The following is a 24,625-nucleotide window of genomic DNA, read 5'->3' as shown; positions in this document are numbered from 1 at the left end:
GAACTGAAAAAACTTCTCCAAGTGTTTCCAGTGAATTGTTCCCACCAACTGGCACCTTTCCAACCTTCTCTTTCCTCTCTCCCTATCTCCAGTATCTAACCTTGTCTTTTGTTCTTCTCCCTGCAGCTGAAATCCCTGTCTGCATTTGCCAACAGCCACCTTGTCTCCCACGCACGTTCCGTGCTTGCTTTCAGCACTTGCCACAGTCTTGCCTGGCAAAAATTGCTGCTGAAGCTAAAGCTGCTTCTTACCCTGATTAGACCAACCCTTCCTCAAATACCAGCATTGCCCTCCCTTCCCGTATGTGTTCAAGTGAATCCCTTCTTGCGTACCTCCTCTCCTACTGCTCTTTGCTCTTCCCAGCTTTCATGCCTCTTTCTCATCTCCCATTTGCCTTTTTCCTTTTTCTCCTGAGCTCAAAGATTTGATTGTGCCTGGAACACTGGGCCCCTCAAAGGAAATGTGGAATGGCAAATTTCTCTGTAATCCTCAGACTGCTCCACAGCTAATAACTTCAGTTTTATAGATGAAGAAACTGAGCTGCAAGGAACTATACACCCTACCACACCTCATGAATTAATAACAGAAACAAAAAACATTCATGTCTAATAACTCCAGACAAGTAGGCAAGGAGGAGAAGCCTAGAGTGCTGCTTTCTTTCCTACACACAAATTACAGATTCTCTCAGCAAGGAAAACAGTCACCGAGTTTGCAGTAGACAGTTCATATCCTATCTCGGCTTTCTTAACGAGTAGTTATCAGAAACCCCTAATTGGCCCATAAAAGCTTTTCTTGCCTTTGCCACATCAATGTCAATATCTTTTTCTCCTTATCTTTACAGAGTTTTTCAGCTGTTGTATTTGGAGCAATGGCATTAGGACAACACACTTCTTTCACTCCAGGCTATGCCAAAGCCAAAATGTCGGCTGCTCGTTTGTTCATGCTGTTTGAAAGAGCACCCTCCATAGCATCCTCCTGCACAGAGGAAGGAGAGAAGCCTGTAAGTAAGCACAGTATTATGCACAGCACAGCATACCCCTCCAATTTATTTCAAGCCTGGTTTTCTCCTTTTTTTTTTTTCTCCCGCCCACATCATAGCTACTGAGAACGAGTACCGTGTGAGGCCTTTCACGTCTGACTCTTCCAACCAAACGGGAGTTAAGCTTTGCTTTGTATCTTCTCCTGCCAAAACCTCTCCTGTCTCTTGGTGAAATATCTTTAAGAGCTAGTGGAAATACGGTTGATGCAGCAGAGATAATTTTTCAAGATTTGCTTGCATGAAGCTACCTGAGCATGGATCTTGAACATATAACTAGGCCTCTAGTATTTCACCAGAAATTTTTGAGGAATAACTTATTTGCAAGTTGTCCATAATAGATAGTCGCATACTTTAGTAATCAACAATGTATATGAACATGTGGGTGCATCTGGCCTGTTATATAACAAAGAGGACAAAACATTCCAGACAACTATCACATATATGTTACAAACCTTGCATTTTTTATGTGTATGTATGTGTAGAGATGTGCATATATATATATATATATACACACATACACACACACTAAAGAAAAATAGCTGTGAAGGCTGATGAACTATCATACATTTGAGCTGTTACGTTGATTGGTCATTGCATATGTTTATATTTACATTTTATATATACTCATTCATATGAAATGTCTTTCTTCTTGTGTAGGCATATATCCGTATTACATATATCATGTTACATTTTATAGTAAATTAATTAGAAAAGATCTTTAAGTAGAAGGATTGATTCTGTGCACTGATCAAAAATAATACATTATTTTCGGTATTCTTAAAAGGACAAAAATGAAAAAAAATCAGCAAAGAACATGCCAAGGATCTGAACGAGATCATTGCAAAGCAGACAGAAGTCAGCCACTTAAGAGTTATTGTTACTTTTGAAAAAGTAAGCTTGTTTAACAGATGGTGTAAGAGAAGCTGTCAGAATTTGTGCTTACAGAACAGAATTTTAATTAAAATATGTGTGCAGAGTAGAACATTTAGGAGAGAATTTGCGTTTTCATAATAGGTTCCCACTACATATTAATTCCTGGGGAAAAAATGAAGTCTGATCCTTTGGAAAACTTCCCGCTGATCTCTTTTATGAATGCTCTTCATAGTATTTTATGATCTGTTACATTAGCCTAAAAAATTGACCTATCTCTACTGTTTCAATCAGAAAACGTTTGGTGGAAACATTACATTCAATGCTGTGGTGTTTACCTACACAACCTGACCAGAGGCCAAAGTGCTCTGCAGCTTGAACATTAACGTAGAAAAGGACAAATTGTGGCTCTTGCTGGTAGCAGTGGCTGTGGAGAGAGCACTGTGCAGCTGCTTGAGAGATTTTTATGATCTACGCAGTGGAGAAATGGTAAGTGTTCCACATCAAAGTGTAAGCTGCAGGTGCACGACACATGCTTACTCAATTTTATTAATATCATTCATTTGCTTTTCCCCCCCCCTTTTAAATAATCTCATTGTACGTTTGCTAGTGTAGCTACTCACTTTTGTCAATGTTTCTAATACTATTTTTTGGTAATATTTTTTAAAATTAAGGGCAGGAACACACGGATTTTCCATATTCTCTATGCAATCACAGGGAAAGTAGAAGGAAAGTAGAATTTCTGAATTTCCCGTGCCATTTCAAGTTACTACAACAAGATCCAGTGGAGAGAAGTTGCTACATTGGTTTGACCAGAGCCTACTGGTATCACTGAGGTTTAGTTTAATTACAGTAAGGGTGAATTGTTGGGAATTTAACAGCAGCACTGCTTAGGGTAGCCACTTAATTTCATTGCATCATCACCTAGCATGTAAAAATGAAGTAAAGGAAAGATAAAAAAACCTGAAAAGCTCTTCTTGAATCTTGAAGCAGCTGAAGGCTGTGCATTCCTAGAACAACTTTGCACTTGCCAAATAAAATGACCTCATCTTTCATCTGTTTCTTCACGTACATCCATGTTTCATCCATAGTCAGAGTTTCAGTTCAGAGGATTTGTATCCTTCCTCAAAAAGTCAGGGAAAAATGTGACCACTGGACTTCCCAAACCCCGATAGCTGCCTCCCCCCCCCCCAATCCTGACTCCCTGTGAAAGGCAGAACTGCCATCTGTAGCTCAAACTGAACTGCAGCCTGAAGTACAGATGGCCTTCTTGACAGGTGGGGATGCTGGAGGGTCCTTTTGGCCTCTTCTCCCTGGAGTTTGTATTTAGTTCCTGCTGCTTGTCAATGAGAGAGTGGCCTTGAACTGTGAGATAACTTTTTCTGAGACTGGAAAAAGTACTTAGTGCTTAATCAGTTAACAGCTTCTATTACATTCTGAGAGCAAGACGACAGATTCATCTCATCAGCCCACACCAAAAACAGCTGCCAAGTCAAGTTATTCCTTACAAATGGGTCCCTGGTCTCTTGTACGCATAAATACAATTTTTCTTGTAAAGATAGAAACATCTAGCCTATTATTTTTTATTTCATCATTGTACTGAGCCCTAGGCCAGGCGATAAACAGAATGAAAAGATGATCCGGGCTCCAAGAGTCCAACATCCCCGTGAACCCACAGGCACAGGATGGTGACTTTAGTCCACAGCTCATTAGTTCTGCTTTAGATGAAGTCATGAGGATAAAGCAGAAATATGGACTCATGTTTTATTTTAGACTAAATAAGCCTCTGCATACCAGAGACAGTTAAACTTACAATTGGATGCTAATTTCCTGATAAGGTACAGTGGGAGGAGAAGAGGAGTTCGAGTGGTGGTATATAGTTTTACACACATATCTCATCTTACATGAGCAAGTGGTGGTAGATGAATTTTTCTCACTGATGTACAAGGGTGATATTCAATTATGGGATTAGGGACTACTATCCATTACTGTTATTTGAGAGGTGAGGACATCTGACTCCCAGATCAGCACAGCAGAGATGGGATAAAGCTGCTAATAAAGGAAGTGGCTGCAGAAACACTTTGTGGTATAGATTTTCTAGCAGTTTTGAAATAGATCTTTGTGTCACTGGCATAGTACCAAATGTCTCTAATACTCATAGCAAGAGGGCAGAGAAAGTAGATCTTGTAGGCTGTTTTAGTTAGGGTTGATAAGTAAGTGGGGTGCAATACAGCGGCTTCATACAGCTGGAGTTTTTCAAGGCTTCTCTAAGAACCCAACCCTCTTCCATCAGCACAAAAATTCATAGTTGCTCAAATTAAAGATTACACAGCAGTCATGAAAAAGCCCCGCTGACTTGCCAAACTGCAAAGTGAAGGACTGGGGGCATGGAGGGCTTCTTCTGTCCTCCAGGTGCTGGAAAGATCAGCTCTGCAGCACCTAGTGTGGGGTGCTCACAGTGAAGGGATGTGTGCAGAAAAACAGGGAGAAGGTTTGGAGACAGAGGCACTGGAGACTGAACAGGTTAGTTTTTTGAGGGTAGGAAAAAGCACAGTGCTCAGCCTACAGCCAGCTTGCTGCTGTTACGCAGTGTGAGTGAAAAAGGGGACAGCTTGTTCACCCGTTCAGTTTTGGGGGTTCTGTTTTTACAGGCTGATTGTAACTATATGTTCTAACTTTGCATTCTCTTTGAACTCCAGTGAGTGATGAGGATCGTGGCAGAGAGATGTACGCCAGCAGGAGACCAAGAATGTTTTCAGAAAAGCAGTCTCTGGAAAGAAAGAGTTGCTATTGCCTGTGCACAAAGATGCTGGCACTCACAGGCAGAGGGAAGGTAGAGGTGTGTTTCTCAACAGACAGGCCTGTAGCACCATTCCAGGTATGACTCTTTGCACATAAATGCACATGCAGCCCCAGAGTAGGGGAAAACGGAATCTGGATTAGCAACTGGCTCAGTCCTACCAATGCAGAAACCTGGCTCCTGTTCTTGGCTTGCCAATGCACTAACAGGTACAGCCAATTTCTGCACCCCCCTGCTTTAGTCTCAGTGTCTTCAAATAAAATGGTGCCTGTCCTATGACAACAGGCGCAGCTTAACCATCCCGACCTGAAATCAGAGCCCCCACTACAGTATGCTCCTTCTGCATTGATTATGTTTTCCTAAATCCACATCAAAAAAATAATTAAGAAAAATCTGGTTAACACTTTATGCTTCATTCCAGCATAGTCCATAGAGCATAAACTTAGCAGAACAAATCTGAATAAAAAATATTTTACTCCTTACAAGGAAATTAACACCATGCTCATGAATTCATGCATCCGTAACACATAACAAGTAGCTCTAACAACTCACAGAATTTAATTTTGTTCTCTCTGGATACGCATCTGTCCTCAGTTCCTCTAGGCAAGGCACAGACCACCCCAGCTGAACAGGAAATTTTGCTTATGCTGGTAACTGGATGACATTTTCTCAGTGATACACTTGCTGAAATAGTTTTCCTTTTTCTGTACTTCTGCCAGGATTTCTATGCTCCCAGAAATTCCAAGAAAGGCAGCAGTAGGTGTGTGGAAAAGAAATGCAAATAAATGCAAAATTACACCCATCATCAGATTTGAGGCTGTTTAAAATGAATGTTCAAAACAAACTGTCCTTGTCACTGTTGCAACCAGGTTTACTAACCCCACTGAGGGGTGAAAGGTTGTAACTGTCAGACAGAACTTATTTAAAAAACAAAAAGTCATCAGGCATAGCTTGATCCAAAATCTTATTTATCTGACAGAAATCACAGCATCATAAAGGCACACACTTCCCTAACAGAGATTTCAGAAAGCCATTTGCGTCCAAGAAAGAGAGCAGGTTATTATCAGGACTTCAAAACAGGAATGGATTCTTACTCTGTATGAGTTAAGATCTAAAGTCAACCATTAAACAACAAATGGTTGTCAGATTTAACTGAGACAGGACATACAAGTAGTCCAATAAAGGCAGGGAAGAATGAGGCTGAAATAATGAGACTATTTCCTCAGGCAACAAGACACAGTATAACACACCCTGGCCTGTTACTCAGTAAAGTTTTGGGCTTTGAGGAAGGACATAAAAAGGCTAGCTGGTTTTGCTACTGGGGCGGGGGGGAAGCAGTAGAGCTTCCAGAGGGCAAGAAGATGGGTTCATGTTAGCTGAGGATGCAGTTGTTGTAAAACAAATAATAATCTCTGATTTCTCTCAAAACTCCAAAACCTAGAGAAAACAACTGGTACTTTAGAATCTTTATTTCAAGTTAATCTGCCTGCAAGATCCTATCTCTCTCACGAAGTTTAGTTGCTACATATTAAATAGTCCACCAATACAAAGCTGATTTTTAGAATAATTTTATTTCTATGACAGGACAATACAAAGCTGCTCAAACAGAGGAATCAAGTCTTAAAATCCTGAGGATCATATCAAACTGCATTCAGTGCTTATTTTTATTCTGTATTATTACTCTAAAGCAGCAGATGTTCACAGATCACTAGAAGATGAAAACTCTGAGGAATCTGGAACTCATATGCTGCTTTCTGTTTTTATTATTGAGAGCTCCTTTTTCAAAATACTTCAGATTATAGGGCTCTTCTACTACAAATGTAGTGGGAACATCCCCATTCATGGATACAACATTTATTTGGTATAATCCCAACAGCAAAAATGAAAGATAACTTATAAAATAACATATAGCCTGACGGAGGCAGCCCTTCTATTTCAAAACCCACTACGAATAGGAAGCATAATCACCTAAGAGGATAGTATGGTTACTCTTAAGTACACAATTAAGTGCTCCACTGGCATAAACAGTATCAGTAGACTACAAAGTATTCTACGTGTTACTAAAATCATAAATACAAGTCTCCCACAAACTCTCCACTTCCAACATCCCATCTCTCAAGTACATTTGCATTGTTGAGGCATATTTTAATATTGCATAGTTCTACATAGATAAGGTACTACTGCTTGCATTGTTGTTGCAAATGGCTACATTACTCTTAAATGGGTACTGTTACCACAGTAAATCCCGTAAAAACAGGCAGACTTCACATAGATCATTAAATGTCTTAAACTTGAATATAAACAGTACTCTTGAGTAGCATTTTGTTTATAAGTACTACGTATAACTTGTGAGTTTGCAAACGCTTTTACATCATTATCAACCTTACAGCTGAGCTGCAACTGTTAATTGTAGCATGTCCTGAAAACACTGGAACACAGTTCTACAGAGCACTTCTGCATCTGTCTCTGGACATGATTTCCAAGAAGAACAGGTAGCAACGATCCTGTCAGTACAGAAAACAATGAAGTTACCACTCTTACTTGTCATGGTCTAGGATAAAAGTCACACAAATTGCCCCAAAATATGAAATGTTAACATAAATTTGGAAGCAAAAATTGTCACATAAACATACTTTCTCAACATTCAAAAAGGACTCAGATCCCTAGTGCCTTCTTCAGTAAGCAATAATGTTGACAGATTTTGAAACTAGATACTTTGATTTAAATACCCATTTCTACATACACAGTGACATAACTTTTCTGCTTATATTTGGTAAAACTGTAAGTTACATTTCTTCTCTGCAACTAGTTTAAGATTTAAAGTACTTTCTTTGTATTTACCCAATAAAAAGTAAATCTTTATTTAGTTCTCTTTATGGGGCCATAGATCCAGGTAGAAATGATTTGTATTCTCAAACAGAATCAAATCTGCACACAATCCATATTTAGCTTTAGGAAGAAGTCATCTGAATTACACCTAAATCACAAAATGGCAAGTTATCTCAACACAGTATAATTAAAGTAGTTTATTAGATTAGATAAAGAAGCAATAATTGTTGTCCATAAGACAAATAAGCTGAAGTTGGATCTTTTAAAATCTTACCATTTTACGAGAACTGAAGCCAAATGTTTTAGCTTCTCCTTATTACTGAAAGAGGGCTGGTTGGGGTCAAGAGATGTGTGAGATGGACAGTTTGCTCACCTCTACTCTACCTAGTCTATCTCAACCAAGTGCTACTTTTTTAAAAAAACCTTTACATGTTACATTTAATGATCTCCAAAATGAAAGCTGATTTTAAAGTAAGTTAACTTTTTCTGTTCCTCCTTTCTTTCACCTTCCCCACTCTTTTCTTTCTGCCTATATTGTCAGTATTTTGGTGCTTACTTCACCTCCACTGTTCCTCCTTCCTCCCACACACACTTTCCCAGAATTTTAATGCCTCTATTTTTATGCACGTCACTTCTCAACCTCTTCTGACACTTCTTCCCTCATTCTAGCTGTTAGCTGCCTTTCCCTTTGTGACAGACTCAGAACCATGCCCCAAATGAGATTATATCCTTACCTGTCATCTCTGATTGCATAAAAAAAGCCATAGCCATGATGTACCATAGGGAGTGCAGCTCCACTAAACCTTGTGTAGCCAGTCAGACTAGTTGAAAGAACAAAATTCCCACCTCCTCCGCTGTAAAAAAAATAAAATAAAAGCAGCATTTTTAAAGATCATTTAAAACAAAGTGAGTTTTACAAAAAAAATTATTTCATCTTAGAGATCAAGAAACCAGCATGCGTAAAGCCAATATAACAAAGACCTCAGTATCAAGGGATACCAAGAATACAAATTACCTAGCTGTGAAGGCATTATCCACATAAAGTTCTGGCACTGGCAGTCCTTGCTCCTGTGCTATGAGTAGGAGACCCAGAAGGTGACGATCAAAGCCTGTCAAATAAATGCAAATACCGCATCATTAACAGCAGCATTTCCTGTTTTTCTGCTGCTTCTGGTCTGGATATCAGGAAGCTCAAATAGCAGCTGAAGGACAGGTAAATGACTGAGTCTACTAAAAACCAAGATTCACAGCGTAGCATACTAAAATATTTCCCAAATATTTGATCTAAAAGGCCTTCATTACTTTCAGCTTGCAACACTGAGCCCAAATGCAAATGAACTAATATAAACCCAGTGCAGTTCCTGTGGAAAACAAAAAACAAGAAAACTTCCATTTCAGCCAAGGAGGAAGAGTTCCACACAGTGACAGCGGCCCACTAGCAATTTCACGGACAAAGTGAAAAAGCTTTCAGGGCCACACCTGCCCAGATAACTCACCAGCTGGGCAGAAAAAGTGATTTAATATTCAAAGTGAACATGTCTTTGGGGCACAAGGAAGGGTACAAGGACTAGGTTTTAGTTCCTTTCCCTGAAATTAAAGTATAAAATGTTAAAGGGGTAGTTTTTACTCAGGCTGAAGACAAGGAGACAGAGAAGATGTATTAGCATACAGCAACATTCCCTTTTCACCCACAAGAAAAAACAAAAATATATGGTCTCAGTACCTTTTCCATTCTCACAGTCTTTCCTCATTTTATCATGCTTTGCAAATGCCTTATGCATCAGCTGTAGTCGTTGGTAGGTCTGTGTAAAGTAGTGGAGACAGGATTAAAAAAACAAAAAAGAAAAAGAAAAAACAATTTAGATGAGTAACACATCAGGAATCACAGATCAACAAGTTTCTCCCCCTCACAGTGTCTAGCAATTTTAGACAGAAGAAAATGGAGGAACTTGAAAGGTACATTTCAAACTCTCTCCCAAATCCAAATTTCTTTTTCAAGAGAACTTGCTCATTTTTTTCCTGTATCTCTGCTCTGTTACTTGAATCACTATTGCACTCAACAAGATTCTAAACCTCATGCTCTTTCCCAAACAAGCCGTAACAATAGAAAGCAACCACTGTGAACTAGAGTAATCAAACCCAGAAACTTCCTACAATACCACCGTTTAGAAGCACACTAGCTTTTAGTAGATGCGGTTGCATTTACACGATCACCATGCCCTGAATTAGGCAGGCAGTTGGACTAGATCATCCTTGTAGGTCCCTTCCAACTGAAATATTCTGTTCTATCACTTTTCATGGCAAGAAAAATAAAAAGATTAAAAAAAAAATCTGTGATGAAAAAACAGGAAACAAAAAGAGACCCTAATTAAAACATACAGATGCCAACAGCATTCCCAAATTTTCCTCTGCTGATTGAAATATTACTTCCATGACAGAAGTTCTGACCAACATTAATGGGGTTTTTTCGATTTTATATTGGAACTTACATATTAAAACCAGACAGAACAGAATACAAATACATGTTCTAGTAAAGGAGGCCTAGAAATATATCTCTAGATGGCCAAGATCTTGACTTCTAAGACCTCAGATCTTACTAGCTCTTTAACTACTTAAGAAGGACCCTTTAGCTTTTTTATTCATTACATGAGAGGTTGGAGCAAAGAATGTGAAACAAGGACAGCAGCCACTCAATTTGGATAAAAATCAAGCTACTAAGCTCACAAGAGGCAAAAGAAAAGTTGAGACAAAAGTTTTTTATTTTTTTAAAGTACCTACTTTACGTATTTTGTAGTACCTTAAAAGTAAAGTTTTAAGCATCTTATTTCAGTAATTTCAGTACTATTGAACAGATTCAATGCTTTTTTAAGCCTTAAGAACTCATCATAAACTCCCCCCCCAGCAATGGGAAGATAGTTGGAGATGCTATTTAGTGTTGGAAGTAACAAGCCTCTATGTGTATTACCCATAGGAGGCTGACAATTGGTTAGAAGATACCAATAGAGTAGGGAAATAACAGGAATCCATATTCGCAGTAGGAAAGCAGATTTATATAATGGCCAGAAAACTGAGTTTTAAAGGCGCAGCACAGGGCAGAAGAAACCAGTGAAGACTATGAAGATATGCTCTTGAAGACTGTAATTACCAAATCACACATACTTCCCAATACCCATATTTCTGTATGTTTGTCAGATGCATTAATAATACAGAACCTTTGCATTTCCTAAAGATACATAGCCCTTTGTCTCAAAAAACTTCTCCTTGCTTCATTTATCAGGGTCTGAGAACTGTGCAGTGAGGACAACAGGAAGAGCTTTAGTACAGCTCTCATTTGGCAACAAAGGCATGACATGCTTTGCCAGCCAAGCACCAGAGAGTAGTTGCTGGGAAAAAAAAGAGGTCACCAGTTCAGCTATTCAGAGACAAACTCTGGAATACATCCCTGTGGTCACTAGGACACAAACGAATTTCAATCTTGCTCTCAGACTCAATGATTAGTTTAACATTTCCTGATTTCAATTAAAAATGTAAACAACAGAATCACTCCACAGCACAGCAGAATATGTTTGTTCCAAGCCAGTTACTTTTTTTTTTTTTTTTGGGGGGGTGGGGTGGGGGTGGAAATCAGCGTGAATGTAACTGAAGACACTCACATTCTTGAAACCAAAAGATAAATAGGATAGAAAACCAAACAAGTTCACACGTGACAGCTCACCTCAGTCACAGTGACCAGAGCCAGACTTCAAGCAACCCAACATTCAAAATCTGTCTCACTGGAAACAGGCCAACTCCCATTAATGAGACAATAGAAAAATGAGTTTTAAGCGGTTCAAATGACAGGCCTTCTAAACCCATGATTAAAGTAGGATTTCAGTATTTACATTGTCAGAAATATCCAGCATGGACTTGCACCATTCCACTGCTTCCACAGTACATGGTCTTATGGTCTCTGTGCGGCCATGATAGAAACGCCTGGTCATGGCAGTTTCGTAACAGCAGCCAGGGCTAAGAAGAAAAATTAGGAAAGAGTATCTCATTAACTTAACAAAACTATTTGCTCTCTCAAGAAAGTCCTGCCAAATATCTTACACATCTAGCTCAGTTACAAGTATCAGTAAGCCACTAATTTTCTTTAAATAGTGTGTCTGAGAAAGAGTCACAAAGGAACTCTACAAGCATTCATGAGACAGACTGAAAAAGTGGCACTGCTATAATCATAACTTGAGAAGACTGGGTTGTCGTGGCTGTTTTGTGCAGACTACAGACCTACCAGCCTCTAGCATAAATAAGCTGAAATTATGCAAGCTTCAGTTACACTACACATTTCTACTAAAGAAACCATCCACACTGCCCAAAATCTCAAAAACTGAGATTCGCTTGAAATAAGCGGTGTGTCCCAATGCATAAGGAAAAGGCTCAAATCCTTCTCTGCTGCACACTGACACCCGTCCAGCTTTTACCTGAAGCACCTGCAGCCCTATGACAGCCTACCACTTAATATACATCTTATATAAAAAATACTTGTGTGCTCTGTCAGACCTAACAGGCTACTTTAGTCAGACAATTTATTTATTCCAGTGTTCAAACTGAGAGCTACTGACCTTTCTTATGATGAGACATGCATCTCCAGTGACTAACACAGGATGAAACCCTCATTTTTCTGAAGCAAGCAATACTTGCCAGGTCAGTAATGACTTACACAAGCCATAATCAGAGTGGGCCAGCAAAGAGAAATGCCAGTATGAGGAAGAATGCTGCCTTTTACCAACCATACAAAATAAAACGACACACACAAAAAATGTAGAGCCAGGCATTTTGGGGGGGTCACTATCTATATTATTCTGCCCAAACCCTAACATCTATTGTTGCTATAGAAAGTGAGACACTGAGGTTTGGAAGGCTTTTCACAGGCTCAGAAGACTCACTGTTTTACTGACGGCTGTCAGTTGCTACAGCTAAAACTTCCTTCTCCATCTAAGCAACTATCTGACATCAAAGAACCCTGACCCATTGCACATTTGGGCAAACACTGGGTATTTACTTCAGTAGAGCCCAAATCCACATTTTCATGGACTGTCTTCTGCCCTCCCCCTTCCACAATATGTACACACGTGATCCCTATATGGGCACAAGGACACAATCCTTCCGGAAGCCAAGAGCACAAACCCTGTGAATTTCAATGGTGCAAAATAAGGCCCTATGCAACTCCTACTTTAAAAAAAAAACTTACTTCTTCATCCTTATAGCACCACAGCAAATTACATACAATGCAGTGGCCTTGCAATGCCAGTATCTCCAGATCCACCCCTTTACTCAAGAAATTAGGTTTTTACTCCTATTCTGAGTAATGAGATTTTCTTACCGTCCATGGCATTTGTAATAAGCAAGCTGAAGGGCAAGCTGCACAAATGTATCAGGATGAAGTTTCTTCTTTCTAATCAATGCTTTGCCGAAGGATGTGAAGGCGTAACTCGCCAGCTGCAAGTCAGATACCTATCATACCAGAGGAAAAGCCATAGAAGTCAAAATATCACAACTTGGTCCACTTCAGATAAAACACACTCAACATAAACCAACAATGTAACAAATTTAACCATGGCATTAAGTCCCCTGATTCATCAATTTAGCATATCGTATTCATCCCTGTTCTCCAGAAGGGAGAAAACCCAGTCAAAACCATAAAAATAAAATGAAGGAAAAAAACCACAAAACAAACAAAAAAAATCCCAACCCCCAAAACCCCTATGACAATTAAGAAAAGTAGAAATAAAATCCACCTTTTTGTAATAAAATTCTTTAGTACATTCAATTTCATTTATAATCTTTTGATCCACTGTGAATACAAGTTCCTCTGGCCATGGAATATCCCTCACTTTATCTGATCCCTGGGAGGATGCAGACAGAAAGAAAGAAAAGAAAAAGTATTATTCATAAGAAAAGACACATTAACTTTCAACGTTATTAGTTAAAAGGATAGGTACCTTCCATTTTCCCTCGTTTTCCATAATCGTCTTTTCGGCATAAGATAACATAGTAATTAAAGCCATGGCATCAAAAGGAGAATGCTAGAATCATATAAGACAAGGTATCACATTATTTGCACAACTACAAGAGGATAAAATTTCTTTTTCCCTACCCCACTCTTTTTCCTGCAGACCAACAACTTTACTGCACAGTGTTGGACTTGTTTTTCTAGTTCTATAATACATACAGAACTATGTGAGTGCACCCACTGTTCTGACTGCTCTGCAGCCAGGTGAGGAGGCACAGTACACCACTGCTGTGGAAAAGCATATTTTAGGCAGGATGTAGGCCCTTCTGGCCATTTAATAATGAGTTTCAAAAAAACGCGAGTTTAAAAAACAGCTGTTCAAACAGCTACATCATACAAAGAGTTAATTTTAAGCCTTCTTGCGCAATGTACTTTTTGTCTTTGAACTCCCTCATCATTTTAGAAATAAGATTATGATTTCAAATCTCATGTTCTTATTTCAAGTATGATGTAACATCAAACACTGCAAAAGCAGACTGCTTTTGGAAACTTGTCAGATAAGGTGCCTGGTAAACAAGGGTATACTAAAGAGGAAAGCATTAAACATTTAAGATAATACTCTGAAAGGGAAAACTTAGTAAATAAATACTTGAAAGGTTTTTAAGCAGGGAAAAAAATATTCAACTTACATCGCAGAATGCGGCACAGGTTCCATTGGAAAAAAAGATGCTGTTGTAGGATTTATCTCCCCAGCGTACAGTTGGATCACCTATGAGCCCCAGCCTTATAAGCTAAAACAAAAGTTACTCACTGTAGGTTTTAAAATCCACAAAGAACACTGCCAACCTGTCAGCTAAACCAAGCCCACATTAAGATGGTGAGACCTTCCTGAGAGATAAGACATCTTCACCTAGTTGAAGATGAAACATGATTATACACCCAAGCTTTTAAATTACAGTGATAACAAGCTGATGACTATATTTTTGAGAATCCTGAAGGACAGGGGGCTAAAAGATTATGAAGACAGATTTCAGTCATCCCCATTTCCAATATCCTAACAATTTAAACTAAGTATTCCTATGGATCAACAAGCAGCATTATTTGCATATTTATCTGCTTCATTTTCTCTGTTCTGAAAGAGCACGAAGTGCTACTTCTGCATATGTGCAGGAGAAATTTTTATATAAAGACCAGATATGAATTATCAAAAATCCTTAGCTACCTCAGTGTAGTCCTCAGGAGTTGCATGGGGACTAGAATCATCAAGGCAGATCACAAACAAACTTCTCTGAATTTTTTCCAGAAGAGTAAAGTTCTTTGGATCAAGATCAACCAAATATTCACGTAACTAGAAAGCATAAAAAGACAATGCTAAGTGAAATTATGTATTTCCAGTGATCACAATGTTTTTCTCAGGAAACAACCATCAAAGTATTCCCACCTCTGCCCATTTTGTCCTTTCATTGCTTGTTAGAGCTGCCAGTCCTGGTCCATCTGGTTCACTATGGCATCTTTTCTGTATATATGTAAGTTGCCTTTAAGAAGATTTCAAAAACTTTAGTTAACAAAGAACACGAGAGAAGATAAAGTCATCCTTTTTATCTCTCTTTTTTTTGCCATGCTGGAATTTTGGTTCCACATTCACAAGCTAATGTGAATTTTCAGGAAGCAGAAATCGGCTCCCTCAGACTTAAAGGGCAGCTGAAGACCTGCTCTGTTTTCAGTCACTAATGGTTAATTCAAATTGCAGCTACCAGCTCAGCAGATGTAAACAATTATGGTCCTGAAGTGTTATGCACTTCATTTAAAACTAGATCTAAGACTTCAGCAGTACAGATCAAACTTTCCTGAGCAGCAGATATCTAATACTGCAGCTTTGCAGCTTTTATAGGAACTAATCAGATACAAAGGCAAAAATCGCACTCAAGACAGACCATGAAATTCAAAGAACAGTAGCTACAACACATCCTAAATGTAGAAACTGAACTACACAAGAATACTTACTTTCCTAACTTTTCCTTGCATTTTCCCCGTGAACAGCTATCAACAGGGAGCTAATTTTTAGTTTTCAGATTCAGTTTTTTAAAGAAATTCAGTTAAAGAAACTCCACAAATTGCAGGCACTTAATCTGGCTTGTCCTTTGTTATGGCACTCTTGCCCATTAAATTTCATTACTGATCATTAGTTACACAGTTGACAAAAATAAGACACCCATGATGAGGTTATTAAAACAAACCACCAAGCAAAAATCAATCTCCCCTTCCTATAGACAATAGAACGTTCTAGGGTTTTTGTCTGTATTCCAGGTGTTGATTTCTTTGTTACTTGCTTGATCTAACAGGTACAGCTACAGAAATTAGAAGATATTTCAACATATGTATTTAAGTATTAAAGTACCAGACTCTAAAAAGAAAAAGTTATAATTCTCTAATTAGTTTTTGTCTTGCCTCAGGAATTTGGCCATTCACCTTTTGCCTATTTTAGTTATAATATTTCTGTCGCGCTCTATAAGCAACACTTTGACAAATGCAGTAAGTTATTCCTAGAAGAAATGCACAACCCCTCTTTAATAAGTAGATGCATATAGATCCCAAAGCAATCACATGAGACTTATGCTGAAACTGTCTCTGTCCGTGACATCAGAGTTCAACTAACACAGTAGGAAACGCTGTGCCCACAACTGTACTGACAGTTAGAAAAGCCACCACCTCCACATGCTACTGGGAGATAGGAGACACAGCACAGAAAAGGTTTAAACATTGCCAGTTTCACTAGTACTGAAATTTAGTATTAAAAGAACCAAATTCTTTCCCTCTGTTCTTTTGCAGCACCTCAAGAACATGAAAAAAGCCACAAACATGGCTGGTTGTCACAGGTCTGATGCCAAGACGTGAAATACTGCAGTACTGCTCTGTAGTTAGCAGGGAGTCAATCAGTGTATACCAATGGGAATTCCAGCCCCTCTACTACTGAGAAAATTAACCACAAGTGTACTAGATATGAATCAATATGCAAGTGGTGCTTCATCTGTGTTAATGATTAAGTAGCAATGAGACAATTAACAATGTGGGATGGTCCTGAAAGGAATGGAGTTACACGTAATTTTAATAATTCCATGCCAAGAAACTTCCCACATGAATCATGCTACCTACTGAAACATCTTCATTCAGCCCTTTTGCGTGACGTTCTGTGGGTGTATTACAACAGTACATGATCATCAGTGCTTCATGCCAAGAAGCTGCCATCCACTACACAAGAATTTACTCCAGGGGTCCTCAAACATTTTAACCAGGGGGCCGGCGCACGGATGCAGTGGCAGGCAGTCATCTGCGGCTGCTTGGTTTCCCCCCCCCAGCCCCCAGCAGGGGGGTTCTGTAAATACCGGGGGCCGGACTGAGGACCCTGGGGGGCCGCATCTGGCCTGCTGGCCATAGTTTGAGGACCCCTGATGTACTCAAATCTGAACCCTCAGGTAGAAGAGAAGCTGTAGCTTCTCTCACACCTAATTCTTTGGGGTGAAGGGGATGGAAAGAGAACAGACTCTGGTAGGTAGCTTAAATAGGACAGATTATTTGAGACAAGGTGGTTTGAAAACCTGAAAATCTCTGGAGGAGTCACCATATTGCCTTCATGTATAGCATCAAATGCAAACACTCGACCTCGACACAGGACTGTTAAGTGAGATGGGCATTCACCTTCAGTCTCTGAAATGAAACAAAAAAAAACCCAAGAAAATCCAACCATGAGGATAGAGTGAATGACAGATACAGGAAAAACACTCAGCAAGTCCTACAGACTTTTTTGTTCAAAATAAGGCAGACTTCGTACAGTTAAAAACGGGAGATAAGAACAAAAATAACTTTAGAAGTCGAATTGCATTATCTTACTGCAAATCTAAACAATTTTAAAACCATGAGAGAAAATACACAGAAGTACCTAACTTTCACTGCTACTAATTACTTCAAGTCATTGTCACTATCTAGTAGCAAATGTCATTTGTGTACCTTGTAGGCAGGATCACCCTCTGCCATCATCAGTCTTGATTGCTGAAAGTTGATCTAGTAACATTTCTCTCTTGCATGAGTTTGGTTGGTTGGTTTGTTTTGTAAAAGGGATTAATATAATGCAGCAAGCCTGCTGCTAAGACACTTAGCAAACAATTGAGTCCTTCGGTTGTCAGTGTTTATGCAACCAGTTTCACCCACAGAGCTCAAGATGCGAGATGCACTACTATGTCAATCAGACCTGATCAGCGCACGCAGATCTGTAAAAAGGGAGCACTGACACACCAATGTGGCCATTATACAGAAACGTGGATGATGCTGGCCCACACTGGGCCAGGTACATTTGCATAGCATTGCCTTACTGAATCCATCTTTCTGGAAATAAGATTAAATAAAGTTGGAAAAGATTCTGACAAAACTCAGATGTTAAAATCCCAAGAAACGTGGCTACATTTTCTTAAACTGAGCCACGGTGCTACATGTTTTCTAGTCTAGTGTTCCACCCTGGGAAAAAGAAGAAATGCATGCTGCTTTACCACAAGTATGTAACTGAGTCGGCATCCGCTGAAGTCTTGAAGGTTTTTACCTATCTTTAGGGTCCTACTTTTTAAAACAGGTAATACAATTCAATACATACCTGGTGAAAGACATTCTAAAGTGAGGAATTTGTCATTTCATGTAAACCTCATCTTCATAGATCATGAAATTAATTTCTAATATAACAAAAATTAGAAGGGATGACATCAAATTCAGTTACTTTAGGTAGCACCATCCTAACTGTAGCTGTCTAAAGCAAAGGGTTGAATCAAGTCTGGAAATAAACATACCTAGAATTAAGTGCCTGAAATCTCACTACAGTTGGTAGAGATCTACCCAATACACTTAATAACAACTAATGAGCTCTTCACCTGTTCTCATTAAGGTGTCTGCTGCAGGTTGAACCAAACACCTCTTCAGGTTCCACTGATCAGGCTGTCCTTGCTTTCAGCATGGTCTCTGACTACAAGCTGACATTACCTGTTAAATTTTAGGTGCCCTACTCTGCAATCTGAACGCAATTTCAAGTGGTAACAGCTTTGTTTATTAAGTGTGACCGTAACAGCACACTGAGTTTCCACCATTTGAATGTTTCTTCTATGTTTTGGTATTTAAACTGACTCTTCAATTGTAATACCAACAAAAAACCCTTGAAGCTTGCCTTCAACTTTGCATTTTCTCATCGTATCCTTACATATTTTCTATGGAGCAAGGCAATGCCTCCTTCTTCTTGAATTACTGAGTCTTAGGAACTCACACCTCCCACAATTATCTAGGCTGACACTGCTGAACAACTCTGGCCACGTCAGAACGTGTGTGAGAGTGGTGTTACGATTTCAGTTAGTTGATTACTAATACTACAGTATTTGTTAGTGGAGGCTGAATAAAACCACTACGTTTTCACTCTAGCTCTCAATCCTGTACCCCAGAAAACCATTGGAAGCTTAAAAGAATGGCTTCAAGAAGCACTATGGAGTACTTTCAAGACTGAAAAGAGAAGATGCTGACCAAGCCAAGAAACAGCACAATGACAGAAAATAAGTAAGAACTATTCCAGCAGAACGTATGGGAGCACACTTGAGAAAAGCATTCTGTGGAAGATGCAATTAGTAATGACGATGAAATTCTGTCCCTACAATACACAGACTTCACCCTCGTTTTTAACACATGGAATTTGTCTTTTTTTTAATCTTTAATGCTGCCACACTTCATATAGGCACCAGGCTGGTAACATACAATTTGAAGCACAGCTTTCTTTTAAATCTTGTTTAGTAAGGACTAAATATTGGACCAAAAAGGACATTTGTAAAGTAGATAGCTTCTTTGCTTCCTTACATAGGTACTCAACAATGAGTACCCGATTTAGTGCTTGAGGAAGCAAGTACCCTATGGTTAACATGACCACTCCATTAGCCCATTAATATAAAATCATTTGCTTGTATTAACCCCCAGTTTGTGTTTGTTTACCAGTTTTAAAATAACTGCCAATCGAGTCTCTGGTAACTCCAGGAATTCTGCAAGTGCAGAAGAGCATTCGAAATTGGCTCATGTCCAGAACAGCACTCCCAGATCTCTGTATTGCCACCTTCTCTCTGTAGTAAACAAATACACCAAAATTAAACAAGACAGATGATAATTATGCAAGCAAATCAAGGTAAGACAAAACCATCTTTCACTGCAAAGAACACATGCCAATGAACGTAAACATATTTTTGTGACTGAAGTACACATAGATCATTAATACTTAGAATCTTCGATTTCTTAATTTAATTCTTAATAAATAATTACTTAAAGTCTTACTCTCGTAACAGTTCCCAGTATTTCAGAGTGTGCCATATATTTACACATGCTCTTTCTATCTGAGTGCCCTCTTTTGGTGGCCAGAAGTGTTCAATATAGGGACCGGGGCCTCCCATATTACAGTGTATTTGCGTTGATATGCGAAGATCAAGATAAGCCACATTCAGCCACCAGTCCTCCAGCTGAAAATGAAAAATGTTTAGCATCAGAATTAAGTTTTAGTCATTAATTCTTTAACAATCACTTGATTGTTCAACTGTCTGCTGCTTTTACTTTTTTTTTAAAAAAAATATTTTGGATAGTAGTTCCTATATAATGGTTCAAAACTGACTGCAGAGGTTAACATATACAGCTCTTCTATTTTCAAGCCTAAAATAAAATTCAATACTGCTTAAGACTATTAAATAGTGAATTTTTATGAAGAGTTCTTCCCTGATATTATTGATCTTAAACTCTTGCAGATGTCAGCTGCGGCTGCTAATATCAGACAGATTACGCCATGAAGAATGGAAGGATAGGAGATTTGTGTTAAGAGAGGATCTGGGACAGACAATTTATAATGTATTTTTTCTATCATCGTCTGGAAATCTGCACTCCAGAGTGTGTCACGTTAAGGTTTACAAGGTTCTCATGAGCTCCACTTGGTAACACCCCAACTCGGATCCCTTTCTCTGTTGAAAGACAACTTTAGAATGCTACCACATGGCTTTTTTCAGGAAACAAAGAGAACATACTCTGAATTCCTTTGTCTTTTACTCTTTTTCTTTTTTTCGGGGGGGGGGGGGGGGGGGGGGGGCGGCGAGGGAGGTGGGTAGAGGTGACAGAAGAAGAAACTGACAGACAAAGCATTCCAAGGCTGGTAGGTAACAACATTTCAGTTAGTGAGCTTTCTTAACCGCTCAGCTTTGGAAAAAAAACCAAACAAGCCACATGTATGTAAGTGAATGTGTTCGTATCCATTGGCCAAATGGCAGATACGAGGAAGATCCTAAGATTTAAAAAAAAGCTAAATGACTCTCTAAATTATATCCTGAACAACCAACTTTCCGTAAGTTGAATTATGATTTCTTACATATCTAAATACGTACCCAGTTCCTTCTCATTTTAGCTCTTTCCAGTAATTTCTGATGCAACTCTTTCCCAATCCCATTTTCAAATTTTTTAACTATATCCTCGGTTCTTTCATATTCTTGTTGATTTAGAAAAGGCTTCACTGTAAAAAGGAAATGTTTTTATTTTATTTTAAACACAGCTGTATACTGAGATTTATTCCGAGATGCACATATCCATGGGCAAGGAAGTAGATGAAAATACTCAGAATTTATTTTTCTAAAACAAGTATTTGAAGGGAACACACCTTTAAAATTCCATAAATTAATCACTGTGTTCTAATAAAACATAAATACATACTTTTAAATAAATGTAGATGTTAGGAAATGAAAGCAATTGCTGAAAACCTGAAACAGATAACCAAATCCAATATATTTAAAACTGCAGCTGGAAATACTATGAGTTCTGCAACAGCTGCCACAGAATTCACTGATTAATTACATTTACAGGAACTTTCTAAATTAATATATTGAGCCATATGTGTCTGCCACCCTACTGCACCAACCTTAAGTTACTTGCCTTTATCTTCAAAAGTCTATTCGTGATCTACAAGCACCTTGCCCATCAATTCCCATTCACTGTCCCCACATTACGATTACCTTTGAATGACACTGATGGCAGTTACTACTACCCAAATTTTGTATTTTAAAATACTTCTGGATTTCTCTCAGATCATGCACCATACAGGCCAAAGTTCTTTGTAAACATTTGCAAAAGTAGTCATTCTTTTAATCTAAAAAACTTCCTTAAAGCCTTTTTACCATGAAACCTGTGGTCATTAACAGGCACTGCTGATGTCTGATTCCATATAGTTGAGTCCAAGCTTCTGAGTCTCAACATCTCGTCTTCTTACATTCACCTTGCATATAATGTATTTTCTGTTATCTTTATACTTAGATTGCGAAGTCAGTGACAAACAGAATGGGAGGGGTAGGGTTCTGCCGATTCAGTGCCTACACAATGAAGTCTGACTCATTTTTAAGGCTGCTGGACACTACTGTCAGCTGATTCCTTGTCTGTCTTGCTCGTGCTAGCCCTGTGATTTACTTACAGCTGTTAAGAAACAAGGAAGGATACATTTGATTGTGTATCTGTACCACCTCTAATATATCCTTCGCGAGTAACAATGGAGTTTCAGCTGGGCAAGGTCTCAAATACTTAACTGATCCTTGTAGAATCAAAATCCTACTTCCTCACATCTGTGTCTTCCTACAACTATGACTGCTTGCCTGCAATCACTACTTTTTTCTTCTTCATAGATCTAGAGAACATCTAGTCCAACACCTCATCTCAGTGGGGTCAGCTACAGCAGGTTGCTGAGGATTCTGGGGCTTTGAGTATCTCCAAGGACAGAGACTCTACAACCTTCCTGTTAGCAACCTGCTCCAGTGCTTGACCACTCTCACAATAAAAACAGTCATCTTCTTTTTAAAAGGAATGTCTTGCATTTCTATTTGTGCCCATCGCCTCTTGTTCTGTCATTGGATACCACTGTGACGTCTGGCTCTGTCTTCTTTACTTCTCCCCATCAAGTACTGACACATGTTGCAAAGATCCCCCTAAAGGTCCTAAAGCCTTCTCCTCCCCAGGTTGAGCAGTCCCAGCTCGCTCAGCCTCTTCCCATCTGTCAGATAATCCAAACCCTTAATCACTCTCATGACCCTTCCCTGGGCTCACTTCAGTTATGTCCATGTCTTGCTTGTACTGGGGAGCCCAGAAATGGACACAGTACTCCAGACGTGGCCTCCCCAGCGCTGAATAGAGTGGAAGGACCACCTCTCTGTCTGCTGGCAATGTTCCTTCTAATGGAACCCTGAAGGCTGCTGGCCTGCCCTGCTGCAAGGGCACACTACTGGCTCATGTCCAACTCAGGTCCACCAGGATCCCCAGGGGCTTTTCTGCAAAGCTGCTTTCCAACCATTTGGCCCAGCTTGTGCTGGTGTGGGGAGTTGTTCCTCCCTGGTTGCAAGACTTGGCATTTCCCTTTGTTAAACTCCGTGAGGCTCCTGTCAGTCCATTCCTCCAGCCTGTCAAGCTCCCGCTGATGGCAGTACAACCATCTGGTCTATCAGCCACTCCTTCCAGCTTTGTACCACTTGCAAACTCACCGTGCATTCTGTCCCATCATCCAGGTCATTAAAGAAGATGTTAAACAATACTGGACTCCCAGGGTATACCATCAGAGACTGGCCTACATCTGGAATATGTGCTGCTGATCACAAAGCTTTGAGTCCAGCAGCTGAGATGGTAGTAGAGAGTCAGGTGGACTGAAGACTTAGCCCATACTTTACCAGTTCATCTATGATGAATTTAAAAAAAAACCACCAAAACACAACCAACCACTTCTGATTTGCCAAAATCCTTGCTAAAGTCAATATAAACAACACAATATCCATTACACTCCCTTCATCCACTGAGACAAGTCACTTCATCATAAAATGGTATCAGGTTGGTCAAGCATTATTTCCTTTTCAAAAAGCCATGCTGCCTACTCCCAGCCATCTTCTTGTCCTTCATATGCTGGGAAATGGTTTCCACAACTATTTGCGGGGGACCCCCAGGGATTAAGGTGAGGTTGATTGTCCTGCGTTTCCCCAAATCTTCTTTCTTGCCTTTCCTGAAGACAGCAGTGATGTTTGCTTTTTTCCAGACCTCAGAAACCTTCCCCAGTCCCCACAACTTTTCAAAGATTATCAGAAGTGGCTTCCCAATGACAAAGGCCAGCCCCCTCAGCACTCATGGACTCATCCCAACTGGTCCCATGGAATTTTTAATATCCAATCTGTTCAAGTGTTCCCTATGCTGATCCTCTTCCACCAAGGGTAAGTCCTCCTCACTCCTTTTCAAAAATAACTCAATTTTTATCCTAATCATAAAAGCAATTTTAGTATTTTGCACTACCTGTCCTAAGGTGCAAGATAAAGATCCATCTTCAGCTACACACTGGCCTACTCCTGCTACTCCACAACAGTATAATTCAAGTTCCAGTGATATTTTCCCTGCTTCATAGGACAAACATGGAGAGTAAGGGCCAAATGATACCTACAAATGCATTTTTAAATGCATGCTGACACCCTTAGACAGCAACACGGAATATCCACTTACAAGTATTATCATACAGTGCTTGTGTTTAAATTGCACTGGGACCTCCCTAAATTCCACTTATGCCACACATGCAACACCACCACGATTGGAAAGGTACCAGCATTCCACCTGCACCTTCAGCACATATGATCAGCTATGAACATTCAGGCAGTACCTAACATATCTAGACCTTATCTAGATGCAGCCTGAATTGCACCACCTTCAGTTGTGACCACACATGAAAAAAGAAATGTTGACAGAGCCATCCACCTACACCATTTAATTTAGCAGCTTACAGTATTCACCCAGGAAACCTGGAGTTGAAAGCCTCCCCAAGACTGAGGGTAGTCCAACACTCTAGGTTTCACAGAAAGTGACTTTATTACCACACAATATCGTAAGAAAGAGTAATTATCCTCTGTTATTAAAGTTAAAAAGTCATTACAGAGCAATATGCGCATGCATACAAGAAAGAAAATAAGCAAGATTACTGGTTTCTGGTCTCTATTCATAGAATCTTTTAGTTTGGAAAAGACCTTTAAGATCATCTAGTCCAACA

At 39.4% G+C, this 24,625-nt stretch overlaps 1 protein-coding gene and 1 long non-coding RNA gene across 2 annotated transcripts in view; one reads left to right on the top strand and one right to left on the bottom strand.

The window, feature by feature from the left end:
* Window positions 1-2,263: 2,263 nt before the first annotated feature.
* LOC129734139 (uncharacterized) lies at window positions 2,264-19,236 on the top strand. Its single transcript, XR_008731958.1, has 3 exons — window positions 2,264-2,398; window positions 4,609-4,918; window positions 18,982-19,236. It is a non-coding gene; the product is annotated as an uncharacterized LOC129734139 (long non-coding RNA).
* Window positions 6,262-24,625, bottom strand: part of CROT (carnitine O-octanoyltransferase) — a 22,005-nt gene continuing 3,641 nt past the window's right edge. The window contains exons 3-17 of the mRNA XM_055708571.1: window positions 20,961-21,085; window positions 19,873-20,054; window positions 19,540-19,664; window positions 17,127-17,235; window positions 14,972-15,065; window positions 14,753-14,878; window positions 14,220-14,321; window positions 13,520-13,603; window positions 13,316-13,423; window positions 12,901-13,031; window positions 11,420-11,543; window positions 9,262-9,340; window positions 8,554-8,647; window positions 8,273-8,392; window positions 6,262-7,213 (exon numbers count right to left, since the gene is read on the bottom strand). Coding sequence (XP_055564546.1) covers window positions 7,093-7,213; window positions 8,273-8,392; window positions 8,554-8,647; window positions 9,262-9,340; window positions 11,420-11,543; window positions 12,901-13,031; window positions 13,316-13,423; window positions 13,520-13,603; window positions 14,220-14,321; window positions 14,753-14,878; window positions 14,972-15,065; window positions 17,127-17,235; window positions 19,540-19,664; window positions 19,873-20,054; window positions 20,961-21,085 — 1,724 coding nt within the window. The 3' untranslated portion in view covers window positions 6,262-7,092. The remainder of the gene's footprint in view (window positions 7,214-8,272; window positions 8,393-8,553; window positions 8,648-9,261; window positions 9,341-11,419; window positions 11,544-12,900; window positions 13,032-13,315; window positions 13,424-13,519; window positions 13,604-14,219; window positions 14,322-14,752; window positions 14,879-14,971; window positions 15,066-17,126; window positions 17,236-19,539; window positions 19,665-19,872; window positions 20,055-20,960; window positions 21,086-24,625) is intronic.

The sequence above is a fragment of the Falco cherrug genome, chromosome 4, assembly GCF_023634085.1.
Source record: "Falco cherrug isolate bFalChe1 chromosome 4, bFalChe1.pri, whole genome shotgun sequence".
NCBI lineage: Eukaryota > Metazoa > Chordata > Aves > Falconiformes > Falconidae > Falco > Falco cherrug.
The sequence above is the reverse complement of the archived record's forward strand: the minus strand, read 5'-3'. Positions and strand labels throughout refer to the sequence as shown.